Source organism: Aptenodytes patagonicus, chromosome 7 (assembly GCF_965638725.1).
Source record: "Aptenodytes patagonicus chromosome 7, bAptPat1.pri.cur, whole genome shotgun sequence".
Classification (NCBI taxonomy): Eukaryota; Metazoa; Chordata; class Aves; order Sphenisciformes; family Spheniscidae; genus Aptenodytes; species Aptenodytes patagonicus.
Window position 1 is genome coordinate 72,598,838 of NC_134955.1, and position 12,578 is coordinate 72,611,415.

The following is a 12,578-nucleotide window of genomic DNA, read 5'->3' on the forward strand; positions in this document are numbered from 1 at the left end:
TGTAATTTTGTATTTATAACCATAAAGACTTAGGGTTCATGCCTACTCACTTCTGAGGTTCATGCACACGGACACAAATCACAACATCAAAAAATTTGTATATTAATTACCTGTTAGTAATATTAAGAGACATGTCTGACCAACACTGCAAGGAAATACATATCTGATGGGATTCATATGACAGCAAAATCCATGCTATCAAAAGAAGATGGAAGAGTATTAAATATGAAAGTTAGTTAAAGTAATTCCAGCACAGAATACAGAATTTGAAAACAAAAGGCAATAGCTTAGAAAGATGTTACAGACAGAGAGAAGTATGGATGGGAAGGGGGGATAGGGGGGGCAAAAAAAAAGAAAAAAAAAGTAATTTGATTAAATGCATTTGGACTTAGTATAAACTAACAAAAATAGAAATGAGGAAACTTAAAGTTGCCTAGACTGCTACTAGAAAGCAGCAGTCATTTAAAGTGTATTCTGAGAATCAAGCATCTAAGATAGAAAAAAAACCAAAACAAAACAAACAAAAACCCCCAAACAACCACGGAAATGCAGGTCAGAAATCATCAGAACTTCACAGAGCACAAAGATCCAAACAGAGGAGGAAAGAAAGTGAAGAAGTTGCAAAAAAAATTATTGTTACTGATGTCATCGTTCCAAAAGCAACAACTGGATCAAGAAGGTGAAACTTCCTAAAACCAGAGATGTCTGAATGATTCATAATATTTTGCTTCATAACCTCATGCTACTGTATGACAGATTTTTTCCTCCCTTTTGGTCAAGATGAAAAAGAATGAGAGAAAGATGAATGTAATTGAGGGTTTTAAACTTCAAATCCATGCCTCAGAGTTTGTCATTCTTAGCAACAGGCTGGATATCAGAACTTTTATCCTTAAGCTCCATAACTACGTTGCATCTAACTTTGCAGGAGATACTGGTAGCACTGCACTGAGAGAGGGTTTCCAGAACAAATTCTGTGACTATGAAAATCATGAGACATAGTAGCACTAGGAATGAGTTTGCTATCACTGTTTTACTAAGCTGGTAGAACAGTTTATATCAAATTAATAATGATAGCTTACAGAGTGTTTTTTCTTAAAGCAATTTTATGGTATAGTTCTTCTAAAGAGGACTTTCCCACACAGATGATACACGAACATACAAGACAACAAAGAAGCACTTGAACAAATTAGGAAATAAATCAGTAAGATATCACTCTTTTTCATCCACAGGTTCAACTGTTCAGATACATTTTCTTTGAGTTGTTGGTACATACCAGAACATCCCTTTTTCCAGGATTTGAAGTGTTCTATTACAATTTCCTCCAATTTCCTTAATTTTGGATGGCTATAGATAAATTCCTTTTTATTTTCAAACACTGAAAAGGAAATAAAGCAATTAAAGATGTAAGTAAACCTGCAACAAGTATGAAGGTTTAGTGAATTTCATTTCCTCCCATTACAATTCTCTAAGTCAGACATACACATTCCTGACACTAGTTCTAATTGTATTCACCTAAACAAACAAATCAATAAACTACTTACGGAAGCACATTTGTTAAACCCAGTTTTTGAGAAAGTGGTATTACTTTTGTTACAGTCACACTGTAAAAGATATATAGTCAAATAGTAATATTTTAACCTTTCATTTTAAATCAAATTAAAAGCTTCAAACATAGATAACTTGTTTGAAGGTAGCTAAAACCACCAAAAGAAAATAGATAGATAAATAAATAAATAAATAAATGTATGTCTGGGGAAAACACTCTGGAATAAAGCATACTAGCTGAGTGTATCACAATGAATAGCTTCCTGCATCTACAAACTACGTAGAGGTATCTACGGTTTCATTTAAACAGAAAGTAAATACTCTGTCCCTAAAAGGGAAATACTGACCTGTTTTACTCTTGTAAACATTTCCATTCGCTGAATCCAGAGATGTGTCTGAAAACGTGTCTCTAAGCTGCTGATATAGCTTCATGAAGTCCTCATTACGACCAAGTTCATTCTTCGTACGGGTTAACCCTTTGTAAAAAGTTGAAATATCTTAGTGTTTAATCTCCGGAGTGAATATAATTTTTGCTATCTAAAAGACAAGCTTTCTCAGAAGTAGCAAGCTCCTTTCAAGAGCTGAAAGATACACGTTAGCTTTAGAAAATGTAATAGACATTGTTTGGCATCAATATTTTTTCAGGGAAGATGCCATTATAGAATTTAAACATGAAAACATGAATGTAAACGTGAAAAATGTATGTATAAACAGAAGCCTGGTCCTGTGTGTAAACTAAGAAGTTTTACATCAACCATTTAGCACTAGAAAAGCCATCCAATCCAGAAACGTTGAGGGTAGTGAGACACTGGAACAGGATGCCCAGAGAATCGTGGACGCCCCATCATTGGAAGTGTTTATGGTCAGGTTGGACGGGGCTCTGAGCAACCTGACCTAGTGGAAGGTGTCCCTGCCCACAGCAGGGGGGTTGGACTAGATGATCTTGAAGATCCCTTCCAACCCAAACCATTCTGTGATTCTATGAAGTGCTGCCAGTTACTCAGAGAGGGGAACCTAGACGAAAAGCTAGAATTAACAAGTTTCTTGAATGATTTTATGTCAATGTTGAGAATAATTTTGTTCTACTCAAACCAGAAATCAAACTTATCAGAACCAGTACAGAAGACCTATTTATTAGAACTATTTTCCATCAGTCATCTTTCAGGCAGTTGGACTAGATGATCGTTGTAGGACCCTTCCAACTGAAATATTCTATTCTACTCAAATATTCTATTCTATTCAAAAGCAGACAGGGATTTAAGGAATCTGAGAAACTAGGAAATACATGAAGTGCTCTCCAGTGCCTCGGTCTAACAGAAGCACTATACCATCAGAAATGTAAAAATCTGTACATGTGAAAGTAATAAATTGTAAAAATGTCAAAAGCATAAAATTAATGAAAAATTATTAGCACATGCATACTATAAAAATATATTCTATAGATATTCTATAATATGAAGCAAGCACTGTACACTTTTGGTTCAGACGTAGGACAAAGCAGTGTAATTTTAATTAAGCAGTGCTGTAGGCGAAGTAGCTTTTGTAAGTTACCACTCAGTAGTTACACAGCTAAGCGTAAACCAAAATGAAGCAAGAAACACAAGAGGCACACCATGGGGTAACCTGAACAGCTGGAACCTTCCCCTCCCACATCCAGTGTTTAGAAGACACTTGCTGTTGGGCTGACATTACCAAGTGGAAATTTTCCCCCTCAAAAAAGATGTCAGTACCAAACCAGGTCTTCCAGATAGCAATGACAACCCACTGGGTCTAAAAATAACTGTGGAGAATTGCAAAAGACTCACAATAGTCAGTGATAGAATTAGGAAAATAAACTGAGACCAGAACAGAAAACAGCTTTCTATTTTGCTTAGTGAGCATGGACAATGTTGCACAGCTAGGATAGAAATTCTAGTGTGATGTGTCCAAATCTGTAATCTTCTGGCAAAGACAGTTAAGACTCATGCATACATGAGTTTTGCTATAGGGGGAGGAATTGCTTTACAAGACCAAACAATTTCTCATTTTAAATTGTTCAATGGTTATTCTCTGTCTGTCCGGAGATATTACTGCCACTTACTCTGAGTTTGTGCCTTATTTTGTTCAGAATTGCTGCCATATAAACACATTTGCTTTCCCAAATATACTGTTTTTAACATTGTGCTAACGTATTTCCAATAGGGATGAAGGGGAACAAAATAGCAATTACGTTTGCAACCCAACCCTTACATAAGCTGTTTTGTGCAAAACTAGCCATACAGATGAGGTAAATTAAATGAGAAGGAGTGGAGACAAAAGGAAGGATGTTTCTGAAGACATTTCACCTTTTGATCCATCCATAATTCCACAAAGGTAGATAAATAATGACCGTGTTCCCATTTGCAGCAGCAGCTCATAACCATGATATAAACTGATACAAAGTGCAAAATCTCCTTCAACTATTCCTTGATGCATTCCCTGTGAAAACAAGATAGATGCATCATTAAATTAGGAAGTCAATAAGCAGCAGGAATCATACTGCAATTCCTATGACAAAAAAAAAAAAAAAAAAAAAGAGAGAGATTGACATCTGAGAAATAGAGCCAAAGCACAAACAAATGCACAGTGAATAGTCTGTCTATCAAAACCTTCAGGAAGCAGGTTACACAACTCTTAATGATCAATGAAGGCAATCTTTTTCCACCTTCAAGATGATCTCCAAAATACCTGTATTATCTTTCAAGATTAGCACATTACTTTCTGATGTAGCAACATGCAAAATCCGACAGCTGAACCATCCACCATTTGGCAAAATTTCCAGCATGTCTACCCAGGCTACAAAATTTAAGTCAGGAAAGTTGTCCTGTCTACTGTGAAGTGTATTTCCCAATGTTCTTTTTAAGCTACACGGTCTTTTTTTTTTTTTAGCTAATACTCTTTTTTTAAGTTTGCAAACTTTGAACACTCCATGACAATTTACAGAAAAATAGGAGCAGTAATGTAGTTTTGAGGGGGAAAGTGTAAATTTGGCAGTCAGTAATTACAATCTAAGTTCTCAAAACAATTTCAGTTTGGAAACCAAGTTCTTCATCTTTTCCTTAACTTTCCTATATTAGCATTAAGAAATGTGGAGCAAGTGGGCATATTTTATTCCAGGGCTAAAAACAGAATATTACAAAGGAAATCTAACTTAAAATGTATCAGGAAACTTTGTACACTATGGAGTATTACTATTTATTCACTACTTTAATAATGTGAAATAAAGAAAGACGTTTACCATATTTTGTGAAGACGGGTTTTTTCTATATTGATCTCTTGCTAGAATTATCTGGTACTTTGTAAGGCTGGGAATATCCCGCCTTCCTAAAACTCCTATTTTAATCAGGCGTCCAGCAAATGTTTCTAGCACCTGTAATCAAAGCACAGAAGTATACAAGAGATGTGAAGGTATCTGTATTTAGCCCTTTTAAGTAGTTTTATTTTTACAGATCTTACACAACAGAACACAAGCAGCTCACTGATTTTATTTGAAACATAGAATTTTTCAAAACAGACTGTACCGATTTCTGAATAATTTGTTACTGAGCCAGGTGACAACATGGTGCTCTGCCTCACCGTAAGGTTCTCCACTATCAGGATGTTTCTAGCCTAATTTTCAAATTTTTTCCAAGACCAGCAGAATTTTCACAACTTGGTTCCCTAAGGATTTGTGCCCTCCATCCTACAGACACCCTCCTGCCCCCAAGATAACCCCATATCCATCAAATAACTGAGAGGTTACACCGAGTAACACACACTGTGCTTTTGTAATCACACAAGTACTGACCGAGCAGAGAGGAAACGAAACAGGACGGGTAGCCAGCTACTGAACTCATGCTGCAGCTCCCTCTCTTACTGGTAACCCTAACTTCAATGGCGTTTCAGTCTCAGGAGAACTTGTATTCATCTTTGAGAAGTCTAAATTACCGCAGGTGGAAGACTAGCCAACAGGTTAGAAAGTTGTGTGTGGAAAGGATGGGAGTTGGGAGACGTGAGCAGAGAGGAATGAGTGCCTGGCAGATGGGCCTGGCACAGCAGCATGCCCCATCTCCTTCGGAAGCCAAGCCAAAAGACAATTTGTTTTTATACATCACATGTACCTGCTTTCCACATCAGTGAAACAAGGGAACTGACCTGCACTAATTCATCTTAATCCTGTTTTTCCTCTTTGTTTCTCAGCCTTAGGTGGTCAGGATTTTTTTCACAGACTTAGTTTTGCATGAGCACTAACTCTGTAATAATTGGAGTAATCAGATTTGTTCTACAAAAATTACTTACAATCTGTTGGCCCACTTGGCTAGTAGCACGAAAAACATCTTAGTACACAATAACGAGCTTCTCCAAAGGCAGTCTTGACTTAGTTTGACAGCAAATAGTTCCTGATAGCTGCTGACATGCATACAGTGTTTCCCAAGTTTTCTGGGCATTTTAACACCAGTTCAGCTGAACTGCACTAAGGAGGCTATAGCATAACAAATGCCTAATCCCTTTATTACTGTTCTTTCAGCCCACTGAAAATCAAGTCCAACTGAACCAATAAAAACAGGCCTAACTTTCAGGCCTCAGACAACACTGATCTAAGTATGTCTTCAGCTTGCAAAGACAAAATGCCCTAACATGGAAAGACAGACAACTGTAAAGGTGCAATGTTGTGTTTATACATGAAGTAACAACACTCCACTTGTCCTCTTCACACATTTAGTGTATGCCGGGTTTTTAGACCCTGTTAGGATGCACAAATATTATTAGCCACCACACTCTGCTCATACCCCATCAATGCAGTGGCAGCTTAGTTTAACTCTTTCTCTCTGCTTGCTTTGATTATTTTTATAGTTTGGTACTTCTTTAGCTTCTTACTCTGTACAATGCCTACGTGGCATTAAGTGGCAAATCCTGAGAAAAGGGGTGGGAATAATTGCCATCATCAACTACAGCAGCATTAATCCCCCAAAGAATCAAAAATGCAAAGAGAACTTTGGAAGAGTGAAGGAAAACTTGTGAAAGCACCAGCCAAACTGGGGAAACAATGTGCTGGGGAATTTCCACGCCGCCCACTCCATGCCTGCAGGTCTTTCAAAAACAGCTAGCTGGAGTCAGCAGGCTAAGCAGATTATAACAGATAAAGGCTGCTGAGAAATAATAGAAATGAAGCCTAAATTCTGAATGATGTGGTGCATCTTAGGCTGCTCCTCTTCCCTACCCTGGGCCTTCAGACTGGAATACCACGTCTCAGGCAGCTTGCTGCTTTTGCTCAGAGGAACCCAGCTCGGCTCATCTGCTCCTGGCTGGAGAGGAAACGGGCGATGCTCACAGGGGCAGCTGGGAGGCCACTGGGAGAATTCCGAGGGCAGGAGGGTGCTGAGGAGCACTGCCCGCTCCGTGTCTCTTGGGGGAGTTGATGTCAGACCAGCTGCGCAGACTGAACGCCCACCTGCGCCAAAGAGCCCCCAGGCACTTCCAATCCCCGTCTTCAGGTTTACCTTTACCTACAGGGAGCCTGGGTCACAGCCCCACACAGCTCCCCAGGCAAAGCAAAGTACAGTCAAGAGACTCCATCATGAAGCATTCCTGCTAATTAAGACTAATGGATTAATTAGACCAAATAAACCACTAACACCACTAACAACAAGCAAACACCAATTGGAAACTACAATATTGCTAGGAATTTCCAGAGAAAAGGAAAAAAAAAAATTCAAATAATCTTTTCTTAAAATACAGTCAAAAATATTCACCAAGCTACTTGGAAGTCTAAATGCACAAGAAATTAATTTCTCATATTTGGTTTAGTTTTAAAAGTTTAAAATTCAAAACTTTGTCTTCTAGCAGTTTGTTATTGTTATGTTGTTTGTAAGTCTGGCCTGTACCTGACAAGTCACTTTCAAAGGACAGAGACAGAAATGTCCATACCAGCTTATAAAAAAGGTATTTAAAAAATAAATAAATAAAAATGTTGACCATGCAAGGGATAACTCAGTGCTTTTTACTTTAATGGGATACCACTGAAATAGCACTTCACCCTCCCATCAAACCCGAAACAGTTGGACATAAGGACACTTGAAACGCTGAAGATCAAGCTTAATAGTTTTAGTCTCAAGTAGTGGAAATGGAGTCAGTCTCTGAACACAAATGTTTCTCTAGAAAAGAGATTAATGTTTTCATTAAAAACTAATGCCCACACAAGTATAATATTTCAGCACTGGTTTATTATTTCCTATACTTGTATAGCTTTTAAAAAAAAAAATTTCTATTACATGTACTTTTATGTTATAAACCAGGTCAAGGGATGAAACATGCAAGAAAATTGTATTGTCACTGTCTGCTCGATGTACACCCCTGTCTGATTTAATCACCTTCTGCAAAACAAACCAAGGAAGATTATTATGAAAGACAGCAGGATCCAGTCACCTGGAGCTTCAAAACTAATAAGGAACAGTAAACATAACCTACTTAGAAGAGATACAGAAACAAGCACTACTCAGAGTGATTACATTTATCTTGCCTCCATACCTTTATTTTTAATTAAAAAGATAATACTTCTGGAAAGTCTCCTCAATCTTTCCAAAACATTTAAGCGTTACATTACCCGTTTAAAAACAGAACTGTAGCATTAATTCTAAATTAATTGCTTACTAGGACTCATGGGTCTTTCTAGCTCACTAAATTCGGTTCAAAAAGCTGACAGATTTACTACCAATATATAAAAGACAACTGGTAAAATTATCCCATACTGCAATAAACTTGCCAAGAACATAAAGGTTTTTGCTGAACAAGGTATCTTCCCCAAAAAATCACGCTGATTTTTTGAAGCTTGTACCTGAGGTTAGCTTATGACCTGCCGTTTGGAGCTACGACATTAGCTGAGGACTACCATAGTATAAGCAGAACTGGCAAGGCAAAGAACTGTTACTGTTTCAGCTACGCCTCACTAAAAACTGCTATTAATCTGTTTTCTCTTGGCACAATAAAAAAAACAAAGGCTCTAAACAAATGACTCAGCCTAATTATTTTACTGCAGATTTGCAAGCATTCTTTACCAAAGAAAAACAAGAAATCTCCCACGCATAAATAACTGTTTGTTGTTGCATTTCTTTTAGAGCAGAGAAGGAAGGGTTTGAGAGAAACCAGCCATTAAGTAGACTGTATCTTCACAACACAAAGACTGAGAAGGTCCACTTCCATCCACAGGAAAGGCGAAGTGCCAGGAAGCTGGCACAGCACTCCCAGCCTCGACTCTCAGACCTGATCGGGTTTATACAGTCACACTGCACTTAAATAGAGCTGCCATTTCCCTTCATCTCTGTCCCCTGCTCTCCCAACTCACCCAGCTCCAACATTTTCAATGCACAATATGCCACAGACCCCTTCCAAACATGCTGGGGCAGATGCAGAATTGGTGTGCAAAAAATGAGACTACACTGTGTGTCGGTGAGGTAACGTCACATCTACAGCTGTGCGGGAATGTTAACGTGCCCCACTGACACATTGGTCTGCCTTAACAAGGGACCACCAAAACCAGGAGTAGGGAAGTTAACACAAGCAGCTCCAGAACACAGATCCAGATTTTTGCTGTGGTCGTGCACCACATGGACATCATGCTGCTCCCGCTCTCTGCTCCAGATTTTCAGATTTTTAACAAAGGGAGCGAAGGAAGACAAGAAAGGGAAAGAGGAGACTTCTTCCAGGCTCTGGCCCCACCACTCAGAGCTGGGAAGGCAGCTCAGAAAGTGTATTTATCACAAGTCTTCACAACAGAGTTGTGATCATACTGTCCTAAGGGAGAGCAAAGAGGTTTTGCAGGAAGGCATGAAAGCAACCAGGGCCTTCTACAGCTCCAGGGAAGAGCAGCCCCAGTGAAGGTTAGATGAAGATCTAAAGCATTCATCGCTTTGTTTTAGCACTGAAACTAGAAAGGTTTGGGTTTCACAAAGTGTGCTACCTTGAGAAGTGTCAGTGCGATAACCTAATATTCCTGAAAGTAACTTCCAGGAGGAAGTCCAAGGAACAAACTGTGTTCAGTCTCTTCCAACTGTAACTCCAGGTTGAGTGAGAAGTCTTGAGATTCCATCAAAAAAGAAAGTACCTGGCGATCCCAGCAGCGATCAGAGAACCAGCCAGCCCCACAGCCGTAGGAGCACGTCTCACGGATGAGTGAGGGCAGCTTGCAGATACCCTTTCACTGACTTCCCAGGCACACAGAGTACATAAAGTTTACGCACAGAGTGAAAACAGTTTATTGTAAAATTTGATGAAGCCTCTAAAATCATAGTATAGTACATCAAAGAAGGGAAGGAGGACAATTATTAACAGAAAAAATGTGGGTTTATGACAGAGAAGGCAAGTGAGGAAGGCATTTGGAGCTATGACTAGTGCTCAGTTTTAGTTATTCTTCCTGTAAAACTTCGGAGTCATGCCAAAGACAAACAAACTCTAAACATGATGGAGAAACAGTGCTGGTTTGTGTAAGCGTTCTACTGACATTTTCTTAGCTTTCCAATAATGAAAATAAAGCAACTGGGACACAGCAGGGTACAGAGTTTTTAAGCTGATCTTATAATTCTCCAAAACCAATACTGATCAACCTAGTAATGATCTTGGTGCCTCTGAAAGTTTTGTTGTCAAGTTTATATTAACTCATTCAGACACTTCACAGTCTTCCCACTCTCCAGGGCTTTGTTACACATTGAACATATACCATTCTTCCCTGGAAGCTGTTATTCATCGAAACAATACAATAGTTTGTCCTCTTTTAACATCTTGGTTTTTCTCCTATTACAGCATTTTTCACTTCTTAAAAGTCACAGAAAAAGAAGACCTACAGTTTTTACTTTTCAGTTAATTTCACTAGGAACATTTTTACTCTTTTACTTGAGGAGTTACAAGAAAGAAGTGGCTTTTCTATATCAATCTGCCATGCAGTAAGAGTAAATGTCATCACTTTGCCACAGGGCAGAGAGAAGCAACCTACTGAGGATGTTTCATATCCTCAATTTGCAAGGCTGAATACTTGTTTTTCTTTTATATTCAGAGATAAGACCTGCCAGGAAAGCACCAAGAATACAGCACTAACAAAACCATATTCTCTCAAGAGTGACTATTTATTAGCCAGCAGTCACACACAAAATTAACAAGTTGGGGGGAAAAAAAAACAAATACAACAAAAATCAGCTTTGTTCAACTCCAGCAACAATCAGGTAGTCTATTAGCCTGAGCTGACAGCAGCGTCTAGACACAGACCATGATACATCGTCAGTAGTCTATCAAATGTAGCCCTTTGTACGTAATTACTAAGCACATCACAAAACAAAACCAAATCAAATACACAAGCAATAATCTGTGCAGGTGGCTATTTAAAATAGGAACTTAAACACCTACTAGCCTCTTTCTCACAGGTAGCCAGTCGATACTCAGTGGCATTTCTCACAAATAGATAAATTTGGCTGTGATTTTCGACAATTTTTCTGGTTGTTGGTTTTTGGTTGGGTTTTTTCCCCCCATCTCCAGCAACAATGCTTAGCAATCCTCTGAACAGAAATCATTTCATTTAAGCAACTATTTATACTCATAATTAATGCTTGAACAAAAGAGTTGGGACTGTTTTCTGTGAGAAAGTGTCAGAATTATTTATGCAGGACAGGCAGAGGAAAAGCCTCTACGCATTGCCTCAGAAAGTCAGCTCTTCTCAAGAATAATGGTTTCCTGGAAGAAATCTTCAAGAGCCAGGATGTCCTCACTTGGTAGTAATAATCTAACTTCCAAAATTACATGGAAAATTCCTCACCCACAAAACTGGTCAGTGTTTGTGCTGTACTAAAGTGTAATTTAAGACACTACCTGTGACATGGATCGATTCATGTTGTGACTTACTTCAAGGTACCTACCCACAGAAATGTAGCTGCCCCACAAAGTTAGTTCAACAGCACCTTTGTGAGGACAGTCTAGTAACTGTCAAAAAATACAGTCCACTTCAGCACATTTTCAATGAATCTTGCAATTCTGCACACTAGGTAGTTGACCATGAAATCAAATCATCAGACAACCAAACACTTAAGCAAGCATCATCTCCAACATTTGTCAAGGGTTTGCCTTCTCAGTGAATTTCAGATCAGAGAAGAGTCTGTGACACTGACACACTGCCCACAACTAAGAGGCCAAACATCCTCATGGTGGAACTACCTGCCTGACTTACTGCAACCAGTGCATTCCACTTTTCTGCAAAAAACCCCCACATGCTACATTCACTAGGAAAGAACTGTTCTCTCAGGACATTCCCACTGGCAGTTGTTCCTCCATTTGCAAATTCTCAGAGTCCTTGGCTGGTCAGCTCAGCTGACAGAAGAAACACTTCATAGAAACTGCAGGGTTTCAGTCTGTAGTGTTAGAAGTAGAGAGTCAGGACTTGCACGTCTCTGGCTTCTAAGGCAATTAATACTTCATTGTCACATCAAGATCAGCCCCTGGGATTAGGTATCCAAAGCTAAGCCTGGGGGAAAGATACTGATCAGAAAAAAAAAAAAAGGGGGGGGGGGGATGGGGGAGATTAAGCGTCACATCAGAGAGTCAACAGTTACATCCCTGAGCTTTGGTCTCCTCCTGCAAGCATCTCAACAGTGTACGGGAGAGGACTGTTTTCCTATTATTCTAAAATTCTAAAATCCCAGAGGTTCCCCTTTCCTGCCTGCACAAAAAGGACCACAACGCTTATCTCACATTAAATTTGAAGTTGGAATGAAAGACAACTACAAATAGAACCACACGCTCCACGCAGACCCCTGATTCAAATTCAGATCCTGCTTTAATTGTCACAGTCATCCCCATAACAGGTCTGCTCAGCTACCTCTTTCTCATAAAGGCTTGCCTCAGCAATGGCAAAATTATGCAGCTGTCAACTCCCAAAGCTGGACTTTCAATACCAAAATGACCCATGGCTTTTGCACTCCTAACTGGAGCCAGTTTAGAATGACCTTGCAGACACTCCTGAATAAAATGGAAGATCTGTCTTTCAGTTATGGTTTGAA

General features: G+C 39.0%; 1 protein-coding gene across 1 annotated transcript in view; it reads right to left on the reverse strand.

The window, feature by feature from the left end:
- FANCM (FA complementation group M) overlaps nucleotides 1-12,578 on the reverse strand; it is a 78,116-nt gene that overhangs the window by 46,369 nt on the left and 19,169 nt on the right. Inside the window, exons 5-8 of the mRNA XM_076345816.1 lie at nucleotides 4,802-4,933; nucleotides 3,870-4,002; nucleotides 1,893-2,021; nucleotides 1,274-1,375 (exon numbers count right to left, since the gene is read on the reverse strand). Of these exons, the coding sequence (XP_076201931.1) occupies nucleotides 1,274-1,375; nucleotides 1,893-2,021; nucleotides 3,870-4,002; nucleotides 4,802-4,933 (496 nt within the window). The remainder of the gene's footprint in view (nucleotides 1-1,273; nucleotides 1,376-1,892; nucleotides 2,022-3,869; nucleotides 4,003-4,801; nucleotides 4,934-12,578) is intronic.